Source organism: Zingiber officinale, chromosome 8B, assembly GCF_018446385.1.
Source record: "Zingiber officinale cultivar Zhangliang chromosome 8B, Zo_v1.1, whole genome shotgun sequence".
Lineage (NCBI taxonomy): Eukaryota > Viridiplantae > Streptophyta > Magnoliopsida > Zingiberales > Zingiberaceae > Zingiber > Zingiber officinale.
The window spans coordinates 16497456-16510072 of record NC_056001.1 but is presented as its reverse complement, the minus strand read 5'-3'; the positions used below and the strand labels follow the sequence as shown (position 1 = coordinate 16510072).

Here is a 12617-nt window from a genome sequence, read left to right as displayed (position 1 = left end):
TTATAAATTTATAAAAAATATAAAAGAATGATTTGAACTTATTTAAATTGTCTATGTATTCTCTACGTTTTTAAAAGAATATTTTAAACCTTTGAAGCATTGTCATCAATACTTCTTTATATCTCGAGTATTAAAATTTGCTCGGGCTTATAATCAGTAAATTAAATATCATGATCCTCATTTGAATTCTCTTGTCCTTTTGAAATCAAGATGATAAACTCCTTCTTTCCATTATAATTAGTGAATTAAAGTCGAAAGTGATATTGAGATTTTGAAATTAAAAAATCAAAAGCAGAAAAGATGATGTCTAAATGATAAAATGAGTTCCTTACTTATAAAATTTGAAGAAAAATAAACACTAAATTATAATTTATTAATCAAAAAATGATTAAATAATTTAAACCATTAAACAAAGTTCTTCCTCTCTCTCTCAACAATAAAGTTATCGATCTATTAGTTAAAATTATTTTTACTCATTCCCTCCTACTTTAAAATCACATTAGTAGAAATGCAACCGAGTTGAAAGACAGTAGTTATTAAATAATTAATTACTATATAAGAATGTCAATATGGTATAGTTTAATTATGATCAGTGACTATCACTTAAAAGACCTGACTCCAAGTCCCACTAACATAATTATTTTTAAGAAATCCCAATTCATTCCTGGCGCCATTCGACGAGAGCGCTCAAGTTCATCCGATAAGATCATATATCCTTGGGCTAGCGTTCTTCACCATGTTCATGTGGTCTGCGCTCCGGTCGCGGGTGCAGGTGGCTCTGGTGGATTGCCCTGTGCCAGCTGTGGGAATTGCATGTGAAAAGGTGGAATCAGTTGGAGTGAAGATCCTAGAGAATGATAAGTAGTAGATTTTAAGAAGTGTAGTTTGGTGTTTGTACATTTCTTGCTTTTCTCGTGAGTTCATGTCATGCTATGCTTGATGGAAACTGTAGCTTTTGTGGCAAAGTGCTATAATTTCCATCCAGACATGGAACTGTTTCATCTGTACTTCATTTATCAATGTATCGAAGCTAAAACTGCATTTGTGCCAAGGCTTATCGGAATCAAATATATTTGGTGGATTTCATTGACTTGCCGTGACTGAAGTAGCTCGAGCATTGGTGATCACTTTTTAAGTACATATTGGCTGTTGAAAAACATAACGAGAAAATCCATACTTCGAGCTGAATCAGATAAGAGTTTGGACCTGACAGTTAATGCAAAGTATGGTATTTATTAGTTCTCAATGATGCTCCAATCTTAGACAGTAGCGTCTTTGCCCATCACAATTCAGTTTAAAATCATGGGACAGCATAGTAAGGAGTTAAATTATATTTTATAGGATAAATGATCAAATCTATTGTTTCTTTGCTGTTTCTGAAAGATAAATATGCGAAAAATTCTTTTTGCTAACGGTCAAGATGCAACAAAACTATGCATTTCATCAAAAAAAAAAAAAACATAGTTGCTCCTCAATTAGTCCTAGCAAACTGCTCATCATGCCACAAGGCAAAGATCCACAAGCCAACAAAAAAGAAACTCTCCCAATACAGATAAGTAAATCTTATCTACATATTATCCAGGTTTCTTTTGAAGATTTAACACTTGCAACATTATTGGCAATCTTGCTTCATCACATAATTACAAATGCACCCATGGAAACTTAGACAAATTATGACACTTAAAACCTGTGAGGTAACTCAGACATCCACTATCTTTGGAGTCTCTTGTATGCTAAGGACGGGGTTTAGGTAAGCTGATGGAGGTAACAAAATACTGTTTGGTCTTTAACAATAACGTGTTAAATTATGCAAACGGACAGTGCAGAGACGAGGTATAAGAAGATGTGAAGTCTAGTCTGAGCATATCTATTGCCTTCAATGTGAATGAAAGTCACTCTTGTTACAAAGTTTATCAGGTCCACTTCAAGTCTTCAGGATTAGTCATTCTGTATCCCAACAGGCACATGTCTTGGGAGAAAAAAAAAATTCCTCCCACCCTTAGTCAATATAATAGTTGGTTATAAACTAACCACGTGATTTATCTCCCTTCACATAACTTGAAGACAGACTATTAGGAGTGCATGAGCGAATAACCTTTTGCTACGATAATTAGTCATTCTGTAAGCTCCACGGGATGCCAAGGTGATAGATTTGCTAGAATAGGACAAAGATCAAATTCCGACAGACGCATGTCTTTGGAGAAAAACTCCTCTCACCCCTCACTTCTCATAATCTGGGACAGACTGTGAGGGACATCTGAGAGAACGTAATTACCTTTTTTGCTACTATGATTAATTTTTCTATAGGAATTTTGTATGCATTAGAAAGGTGGGCAAATAGGAACATGAAAAAGCCATTAATATATTGGACATGAGAATGCTAAAAGATAGATGTGCAGTGGAAAGGCTAAAAAATATTAGCATTTGGAGTAGCTAATAAATGGTAAAATGAACTCCCAGTGGGGGTTGAAACAATATGGGCATGTTCAAAAGTGATGAAGGGATTATACATTGAAATGAGTTGGATTCAATTAGAGATGAAGATGTAAAGATAAAGAGACCAGAGAAGCCTCAATTAGAGGGGGAAAAAACTTATTGGTTATGAGAGAAGATAAACATTATTTCAAAATATATTCATGCAGCTATTATGCCAAATGATGTTTTAAATGAATCCCAGATAAAAAAGAAGATAAATTTATCACCAAAGCTAAGATACAACTTACTAGTTACTACAATTATTGAAAATCATTTGAACAATAATTTAGAACTATTAGAGTGAAAAGAACATACTCGTTAACAAAGATTTTTCAATGCTACACTTGCAAGAAAAGGGGACTTAAACTAATCCAGTTAATCAATAAACATACTGTGTGATGGATCACCAGCTTCAAATCCAAGCACTGTCGACAGACATACTCAGTAGAATTTCCAAGATACGGCACCTCAAAGCCATCATATTCATTGGACTATTAAATTCTGGGGCAGACAGTAGCTAGCTTTCTCCTCTGTTTGTCTGCTTTGCAAAGTAGATGTTTTTCCTCTTGAAATTCCTATTATTCTACTATATGCATTACCTTTCTAGTTTTACTGTTTTTTCCCTTCTGATTCCCCCTAATTATTTATTTCAAATTTTATGAAATGATTCAGACTGTTATTTCTTTAGCAAAAAAAAAAAGCCAATGTGGATGCAAACAGTTCTCTATTTGTTTTCTCCTTCACTTTCTCTTATACTTTCTCATTCCACCACCAAGATTCCTTAAAACCTGAGTTCTCTATCAGTTTTGCCTTCTCGCCTATCCATTTTATCTCTTGTACACACAAAATACTAATTCTTCTCTTAATCATCGTTTCTACTAGGGTTCCTATGTTCCATGTTTCAAATCTTAGATTATTAGTTTTACTATCATATTTATTCTTATCCAACCTTTGGTGCGAGAACTCTTATTTATTTAACACTACACCCAAGTTCTCATGGAGATGTAGTGGTCCGTTACGTTACAGTCGGACCCTGCAACATGAACTTTTGCATATTTAGTACTACACCTGAGTTCTGGAGATATAGCGGTACACTAGGTGATTGAAAATCAAGAAAATTGACATAATGTCCAGCCACTTGGAAGAAGATGCACAACCATTTTAGGTTTACCAAAGCCGGCATACATGCTCAATCAACAGATATCAATGTGAACTCGAGCAACTGCTTGTCTGTGTTAGTCCCATACTAACTAGACAGACTTCTTCACCTACAAGTTGTCAGCATTCCTATGGATACAGATACAAAGGTACATTATCCAAGGGATCTTATAGATGCAACATATATTGCTTCTCTCTTCTTCATCTACGAATACACTGAATTTTTTAAACTAAACGAACAGACTAAATTTTCCAAGAAAAAACCGAACTGATAAAATATCAGTTAATTCAATTTTTCATTGAATTAAGTAAATTTTTTAACAATGATGATATCATAGGAGATTTACTTATTAGTTAGGGATTTATAGGTTCACTAACTTAGGGATTTACTAATTAATTTTTTTTATTTTGGAGGAAGGAGTAGGGTTGGAGGGCGGTGCAAGAGATACCGAGCAAGGACAGGGCAGTGCGAGGAGGAAGGAGCTAGGGTAGCTGAGGAGGAAGGAGAAAGGAGTAGGGTTGGAGGGTGGTGCGAGAGATACAGAGCAAGGACAGGCAACAACCATCAAGCAAGACAAAAGTTGCAGCAACCCTAAAGGCTTAGAGGTGTGTACTTAGGAAAGAAAGAGAGTAAGAGACCAACTTGAAAAATAGCAATTTTTACTGTATTACGCAGGTAGATTTTGAGATTTCTCATTTCGCGTAACTTTCATAATTCTAAACCATGTAGCCAAAGTTCCGAAATACCCAAATCACATAGGTAAATTTCAAAATTACCAATTAACTTATCTAATTCCCCTTTTACCCCTCGTCCTCGTCGCATGCTTGATCGAGAGCAAGGCGAAGAAGCAGATGATGTCGGTGATCAACATGCTGATGAATACGCATGCCACCCACATCAGCTTGTTGATCACCGACATTATTTGCTTCTTTGCCTTGCTCTTGATCAAGCACGGGATGGGGACAAGGGGTAAAAGGGAAATTGGATATGATTTGGTAATTTTAAAATTTACCTACGTGGTTCAATATTATGAAAGTTAAATGAAATGAGAAATCTCAAAATCTACATGCATAATTCAATAAAAATTGGTGTTGTTTTAAGCTTAGGTATGTTCAGTGTATCATTCTTTGACAAAATATAGACATTTTATAAATAAAATAGTATATAAAGTGTGTCATTTTAGAGGAGACCGGGATTTAGGGTTCAAGAGATCTGAATTATCCTGGAGGGTGTCATTATTTTAGTTGATCAAATTGAGATAGACGACGGGGACTAGAGGTAAAAGTGAAATTAGATAATAATTTTGATTTTTTTTAAAGTTGGATCTCCTTTTCTCAATCCACGCTGATGAACACACATGCCACCCACATCAACTTGTTGATCACCGACATCATCTGCTTCTTCGCCTTGCTCTCGATCAACCACGCGACGGGACGAGGGGTAAAAGGGAAATTGGATGCATGAATTGGTAATTTTGAAACTTACCTTCATATTTGGGTATTCTGAAGTTTGGCTATGTGGTTTAGTATTGTCAAAGCTACTTGAAACGAGAAATCTCAAAATCTACCTGTGTAATTCAATAAAAATTGCTATTTTTTTTAGAGTTGGATCTCTTTCTTCCCTCAATCCACCCCTCGAGCCTTTAGGGTTGATGCGACTTTCTTCTTGCCCGATGGTCGCTGCCCTGTCTCTACTCGGTATCTCTCACACCGGAATCCAACCCTACTCCTTTCTCCTTCCTCCTCAACCACCCCACCCAGCTCCTTTCGCCTTCCTCCTCCCACCGCCCTGTCGGTATCTCTCGCACCGCCCTCCATAGAATGGAAAATAATAGGCAAAGAAATGTCTTTTTGGAACCATACTAAATTTAATACTTGGATGAAGGAGCAGTCAACTACATTACCTCTATCAGAGTTGTAAAAAAGATTATTTCAATCAAAGAGTTGGACAGGATGACAAGGTTCACAGCACTTGTGTATCTGCATGAATACAACAATCTCTAAATGTACCAAAACAATCCATCAAAGAAAAATTCCAAACGAGGGGGAGATTATCTTACCAGAAAGAAGAAGAAGAAGTAGGGTTTGCATCACCGAATCTATTGTTAAGAAGCTTCTCCACGTACTTTCCGAGTATATCCACCTCCAAGTTCACCTTATCTGCCACCTTCTTCAGCGGGATCACCACCTTCTGCTGTGTGTAGGCTACCAGCATGAAGTCGAAGCAGGACTCATCCTCGTACACTCCCACCACCGTCAAGCTCACCCCGTCCACCGCGATGAAACCCTTGGGCACCATGTAGTGCAGCAACTCCGGTGCGACGCGCACCTTCACCCACAACGAGTCGCCCTCGGGGACAAACGACGTGATCTCGCCGGTGCCGTCCACGTGGCCTTGGACGAAGTGGCCGCCCATCCGCGACACCGGCTGCAGGGCGCGCTCCAGATTGACGGGGGATCCGGAGGCGAGATCGGAAAGGGCGGTCCGGCGGAGGGTCTCGGGCGAGAGGCCGACGGTGAAGTGGGAGGCGGCGAGGTCAAAGGCGGAGACGGTGAGGCAGGTGCCGTTGACGGAGATGCTGTCGCCGAGGTTGACGCCGCCGAGGACGGTGCTAGCGGCTATGCGAATCTGGAATCCACCGTCAGCGTCGCCTGAGGGGCCAATTCGGTCGACGCGCCCCATCTCCTCGACGATGCCGGTGAAAATAGCGGTGATTGGGGGTCGCGATCGGGCGGCGCTGGGGTTTGGGCGAAAGGGGCGAGGGAGGAGAGATAGCTTGAGGGCGGCATGGGATGAGGAGGTTTCGAGATTGAAGGAGAGGGAGCATCGGCGGCGGGGGTGGGGTGACTGAGGAGGAAGGAGAAAGGAATAAGATCTGTGGGCGGTGCGAGATAGACCGAGTAAGGACATGGACATGACGGACGCCATCGGGAGTCGAAAGTCAAGTCGCTACAACCCTAAATACTTGGATTGAAAAAAAAAAAGAATCCAACTTAAAGAAAAAAAAATCAAAATTATTATCTAATTTCACTTTTAGATAATGAGACCCCTCCCCCCCGGATGAGTGAGCTATTAAACATATATGCCGAGGGCCTGTTATGTTAGATTCATCAAAATTTTATATTATATTATATTATTTATTAAATAAAATATGATTATTATTTTAAAAATATAGGAATTTGAATGGTACTTGTTTATAGGTGGTTAAAATAAATTTTAGTAGAGATTTATTTTAATAGATAATTTTGCTTTTAAACTAATCAAATCATCAATATTTTTATAATATTTAATAGGCCACCATTTGATTATTTTTAAAATTTTATTAGTCAATTTGATTGATAATTTTAATTTTTTATTGTTATTATTTTTAGTTACGTATCCATAATTTTAATTTTTTATTATTAAAGTTAGATTTTGTTGATTTTTTTTTTATTAAAATCTTATTCATAATTTCCATTTTTTATAGATAAAAAATTAATTTATGAATCAAAATTAAATTTGATTAATAAATTAAAAATATTTATTGATTATATAAGTGATATTTTTAGAAAAAAAATACTTTTAAAATTAGAAGCATATTAATATTGTATTATTATTTTTTTTCTAAATATTATTTTTTTAAATCTTTCTTTTTTGTTCGTTATCATTTTTAAACCATTATTATTCTATCGGGCTCCTCTACCAATTATTATGACACTCTTTTTTTATATAGCTTTTTCCTATATTTATCGGCTAAATATTTTTGATTAAATAATATTGATTTATCTAAGTAAAAATTGATAAAAGGTAGTTTGGTATAGGAAATTTTTTATTATACGTCAACCATAAGAAGTTAAATTTATCAAAATAAATTTTAAATAATAATTAAAATATATTAATAGTATTATAATAATTTATTAGTAAGTTGTCTAATTAGTTAGCATTTAAATATTTTATTTATGAAATTTAACTTTATTTATTTAATTTAAAATATTTATTATATAAATATATTATTTTTTAATAAATTATACTTGAGAGTTTAATTAAAAGATTTAAAAATTTCTAATAAAGAAGTGAGCATGAAATTGTTCCTGTGTGACGTACTTGGTTATAATTTTTAATTGAGCAAATAATCTTTTGTAATGTATAAAATTATCTTTTTTTATAATTTATTAATAAAATTAAATATTTTTAATAATATTATATATATATATATATCTTAAAATCATGTAATAGTTGAGACCGCTCTATTTGACTGAAACTTATGGGACTGAAAAAAATATAATAAATTTAGTTAGTCTTATTAACTAGTTTTGAGGGTGATCGGTCTAGCACGATTTATGAAAAATTTTCATCGACCATCAGAATAAATCGAGAAGTGCTCATAGTAAATTATCAAAAAATCCAATATCATTTGAATGTGTGCCCCATTTTAAAGAAAAATTTCTATAAATTTACTATAGCTAGAAATTGAATTGTAAAATATTTGAATAACAACTTAAATATTCTACCGTTACATTATAGTCCCGAGAGCAAACTTACAAGATTTGTGCACCTTCACCTTTGTGTTGATGGCAAATCATTAATTATTTCAAATTAAACCCTTTCTTTAAACATTGTGAAATTTTATTTAGAGAACCAAAAAATCATATATGGGGATGGAAAATCCTCGATAGAAATAACTATATTTGCTAGATTCATTTTTTATTGACTAAAAACTGTTTTTTTATTTGCTTGATAATGTCGCTATTAAACAAACAAAAGTACTAAAATGAAAAGTTACAATGAAAATATTCTCTTATCATACAAGCAAAATTTTAAATTTAATTTTCTACACTTAAATTGCCAACGCATAATAATTGAAGCAAATTAAAAATATTCATCAAACAGATTGAGATATGATTTAAGCACCACCATTATTTCTTACTGTGGGAATTAACCATCTTGGTTAATACAATACTTTTTACATTTTATAAGGCCTTCCCCATATTATTTTATTTTCCTTTTTTTTCTGAAAAAAAATGATGAATAAAACTACATATTCCATCCATCAATCATATTATGCCATGCGGCATCTCATTTTTTGCCTCGAGCGAATAAATGCTAGAAATGTTTGCAGCAAGTTTGTGATAGCCTTTTGCCGGCTTTACCTGGAACTTAAAATGATTTTCAAGCTTCCCAAAAGATGAAGCATAGAAAGTTAATGTGAGAATCATGGAGTTATAAATCATTGTTTATACTTTGTGTACTATGACCAGAATACACATTTCCTTGGCAGAGAGTAAGAAACTATACAAATTTAATCCTTTCTGCACTATATACTTGTTTATCGCATCCTCACACAAGCCATTTGTCATCTACAAAACCATAAAAACAGTCACTTCATGTCATGTTTCAGTGGTATTCATCAATTGCTTCATTTTATTAGGAAACCAAAAGGAAGAGGCGGGAGAGGAGACGGAAGACCTCATTAGTCAAATTCTTTACTTGAGCGGGAAGAGCGGAAGCTTTTACCTTCGCTAGCTCCATGCTTTGCACCCCCTTGATGCTCTGCTACTCAGCCGCCTGCCTTAACTAAGGAAACAAGAATATGCCAACGAGGGGCAATGGAATTGAACGTATCATGATGGCAAAAGGTGAATACATTCGTCCTTGTCAACCTGTCTCATGGTCAACACGGAGGAGGTAAATCACAAACGGCTACTAGCCTTTGGAATAGTAACTAGCATATAAGGGAAGTATTTACCTCGGCTTTGCCGAGATTCGAACTCCAGATCTCATGATGTCAACACCTCATGTGCTAGCCACTAAACCGTCTCGAGAGAATTGAACGCATCATACTCTGATGGCGAGGAGACTATATGTTGATTGACCTCACAACTCGATGTTGAAAGACAAGTACTCTTTGATCTGAGAACCATACAACAGTTAAGTTACTCATATTTTTCCCATCTAATTTTGGACATAGCTTGGAATGACCTCTTTTGTCCATTCCTTTCTTCAATTTTACAACATTGGACTCTATCCTTTATTATATTATTATCTATACTTAAAGAAATTTTATTTTATTTTATTATTGCTAACCAAATCTTTTTTGATGTACCTCTTCCTTGTTTGATGTGCATGTTTGTCATAGTTTTACATCGTCTAACTGGAATATTTATTTGTTATCTAAGTACATGCCCGTATCATCTTAAAGGCGTCTCTCAGAGTTTTTCCTCAATAAATATAACTCCGATTTTTTATTTAATACTCTCATTTTTTATTTTATCCATTCTTAGACATATCCATCTTAACATCCTCATCTCATCCTCATCTCCACAACCCTCATCTTCTGCTCAATTTAAAAGACAAGCATGTGTCAAAATATTAGAAAGATTAATGTGAAGTTTAAGGTGCATAAAGATAGTCAGGTACTATCTGTACACATCCAGGCAAGTGGTTCAACAAAAAATCTAAATGCTTATCAACGATACCAAAATCATAGAATAGTATTAAATATTATTGCATACAAAATAGAAAGGTAAACTGGATGCTATGTTTTATAGAAGAATAAACTAACAGTTACCTGACTTGAGTTCAGGTCTTGAAGATCATCACTGCTCAAGTTTGCCAAAGCATCAGCTGGGATCAAATTATCTCCTAACAAGCATTTTATCCAGAATAATGCAGACACTTGGCATATCAATGCTTTGACAAACACCTTGATTGCAAAAGGCTTTGATCAATGAATTAAAAATGAGACCATCAAGAAACAGCCCTCTTTTCTCAATTCCTATAAATAACTTTAGCAATTCCTTCAGCCCTCTATTCTTAACTAGCCTATAAATTAGACGGAGAAGAAGATCAGATGAGAATTTATGTTCCAGAGACCTGTGAAAGAAATCAATAGCCTCTAAAAACTCCCCTGTTCTACAAAGCCCATCAACAATGGTACCGTAGGTAATTTCATCAGGCATAATATTTTTAGCACTCATAGAAGCAATAGCATGTTGAACCTCATTTATATTTCCATCAAGATAAAACCAATGAATTAGAGTATTATAAGTCACCACGTTTCCAATAAAATCTCCACTGTTCATAAGACAGCTAGCTTTGTGAAATTTTCCTCCAATGCACAGGCTATGTATCACAATGTTGAATGTTCGAAGATTAGGCGTAATGCCCTTTTTTATCATGTCATTAAAGAGCTTAAGTACACCAACCCAGTACCCTGCATCACAGAGTCTACTCATCACAGTATTGTAGTCAACAACAGTGACATCCCATTTCAACTCAAAGCTCCTCTCTATCAAACACTTTGCCACCAAAACCTCCTTAGAATCATAACAAAGGCAATTGAGAAGGATATTCAAAGTGTACTCTGTTGGATATAACCCAATCAACAACATGTTTTCCAATTGCTTGAATGCTTCCTTGGTCTTGCCACTCTTGCAGAGTCCATCCATGTATGTGTTGTAAGTTATTTCACTAGGCCTCCAACCTTTGCAGTCACTCTCTACCAAAATCTCCTCAACCTCATCAAACTTTGATGCCTTGCAAAGAGCATGAATCAGTATGTTATAGGTCATTGTTTCTGGAGAGCATCCAACATTCTCCATAGTAGCCATCAATCTTTTAGCCACTTCAATTTTACCTTCAGAACAGTAACCTTGTACAATAGGTATAAATGTACGGACGGTGGGTTGACATTTCTCCTCAAGCATCCCGTCCAATACTCCCCATGCCTCTTCAATCCTCCCATCGGAGCAAAGCCCTGTGATCAATATCGAGTAGGTGGTGACATCAGGACAAATTCCATCTTTCTTCATCATAGGAATGACTTTGTATGCCGAATCAAAGTTTTTCCTGTAGCAAGCATGCATCCTCATCAGGATATTGTAGGAGGATAAATTGCATCTGATTCCTAAACAGATCATCTCCTCGTAGGTAGCCCGTGCTTCTTCCAAGCGACCTGCTTCTACCAAAGCATTGATCACGGTGTTGTAGCAGAGAACGTTAGGTTTGCATTTGCCCCGTTTCATCTCTTGGAACAACCTGAGAAGATCCTCCACATCACCGATTTCCGCAATGGCCGTCATAAGCATGTTGTACGATGCGGTGCGGCATCGGGCGGGTCTCGCTCTGAGCTCCTGGACTGAAGCGCGGCCGCTGGACTTGGAGAACCTGAGCACTGCCTTACAGAACTTCAAATGCAGAGATTCATCGACAAAGGAGGGATCCTGGGTGGTTTTTTCTGCATTAAAGAAGTTCACTTGGAGTATTTCACCAGCAAAGGTGGGATCTTGATGGGATTCTTCTGACGAGGAGGGTTCTTCAACAACGTCCTCTTCCTCTTCGGTTGAGGAGTGCACCAAACTGCGGGCTTCGGCTGCCACAGCAGAGAGTCGGCGGCGTCTCCCGCTGCGAAACGCGACAGGGTTTCCATGCATGAAGAGCGCAAGGGTTTTTAGGATGCCGTGCTTCCTACCAATTGCTGCTGCGGCTAATCGATTGAGGGACTCCGTGTTCGAACAGCGAGATCCAGGAGACGTCGAGTTGCGCTGCGGAAGAACCCTAAACTAAACTTTGCCGTTCGGTCACTCTTTGTATTGATATTTCCCCCCTTTTAACTTTAAATTTTTATATATACCCCTACATTAATTACATGGCGACCCCTACCAGGGTGACAAAAGGTAAATACGCTCGTCCCAGCCCCCGCCAACCCGTTCCAGGGCCAACACGGATAAGGTAAATCATGGGCGGCTATTTGCCTTTGGAATGGTGACTAGCACATAAGGGAAACATTTACTCGGCTTTGCCGAGATTCGAATCCCAGATCTCATGGTGGCAACACCTCATGTGTTAGTCACTAGACACATCCGAGGAGACCACGGTGACGCCTACCAGCTCTGATCAGATCTGGACCATTCGTACACAATAAAAGGGCACTCGGCGCTCAAGATTAAAAGCAGCGATTAGACATTCTAATCTTCTTATTTTAGTTAAACATATTTGCTTATGA

The 12617-nt window shown here is 36.7% G+C and overlaps 2 protein-coding genes across 7 annotated transcripts; both read right to left on the bottom strand.

Moving 5' to 3' along the window:
* Window positions 1-533: 533 nt before the first annotated feature.
* LOC122016746 (riboflavin synthase-like) lies at window positions 534-6596 on the bottom strand. 2 transcript variants are annotated; one of them, XR_006121181.1, is made up of 4 exons: window positions 5694-6596; window positions 5538-5613; window positions 899-1206; window positions 534-800 (listed from the first exon to the last, which is right to left on the bottom strand). XR_006121181.1 is itself a non-coding variant. In XM_042574138.1 (2 exons), coding segments are annotated over exons 1-2 (870 nt in total). In that variant the 5' UTR covers window positions 6563-6596; the 3' UTR covers window positions 3164-5612. The 2 variants fall into 2 exon arrangements, 1 of the variants encoding a protein (XP_042430072.1); XM_042574138.1 differs by lacking the exons at window positions 534-800; window positions 899-1206 and having other exon boundaries at window positions 3164-5613.
* A 2180-nt stretch (window positions 6597-8776) lies between these two features.
* On the bottom strand, window positions 8777-12212 carry LOC122016527 (pentatricopeptide repeat-containing protein At1g62914, mitochondrial-like). Of its 5 annotated transcripts, none has more exons than XM_042573853.1 (3): window positions 9360-12212; window positions 9080-9273; window positions 8777-8970 (listed from the first exon to the last, which is right to left on the bottom strand). In XM_042573853.1, the coding sequence occupies exon 1, from the start codon at window positions 12043-12045 to the stop codon at window positions 10249-10251; it is 1797 nt and encodes a 598-aa protein (XP_042429787.1). In that variant the 5' UTR covers window positions 12046-12212; the 3' UTR covers window positions 8777-8970; window positions 9080-9273; window positions 9360-10248. The 5 variants fall into 5 exon arrangements, with proteins under 5 accessions (XP_042429787.1, XP_042429788.1, XP_042429790.1 ...); XM_042573854.1 differs by having other exon boundaries at window positions 9128-9273; XM_042573856.1 differs by having other exon boundaries at window positions 8777-9273; window positions 9360-9523; window positions 10182-12212.
* Window positions 12213-12617: the final 405 nt, after the last annotated feature.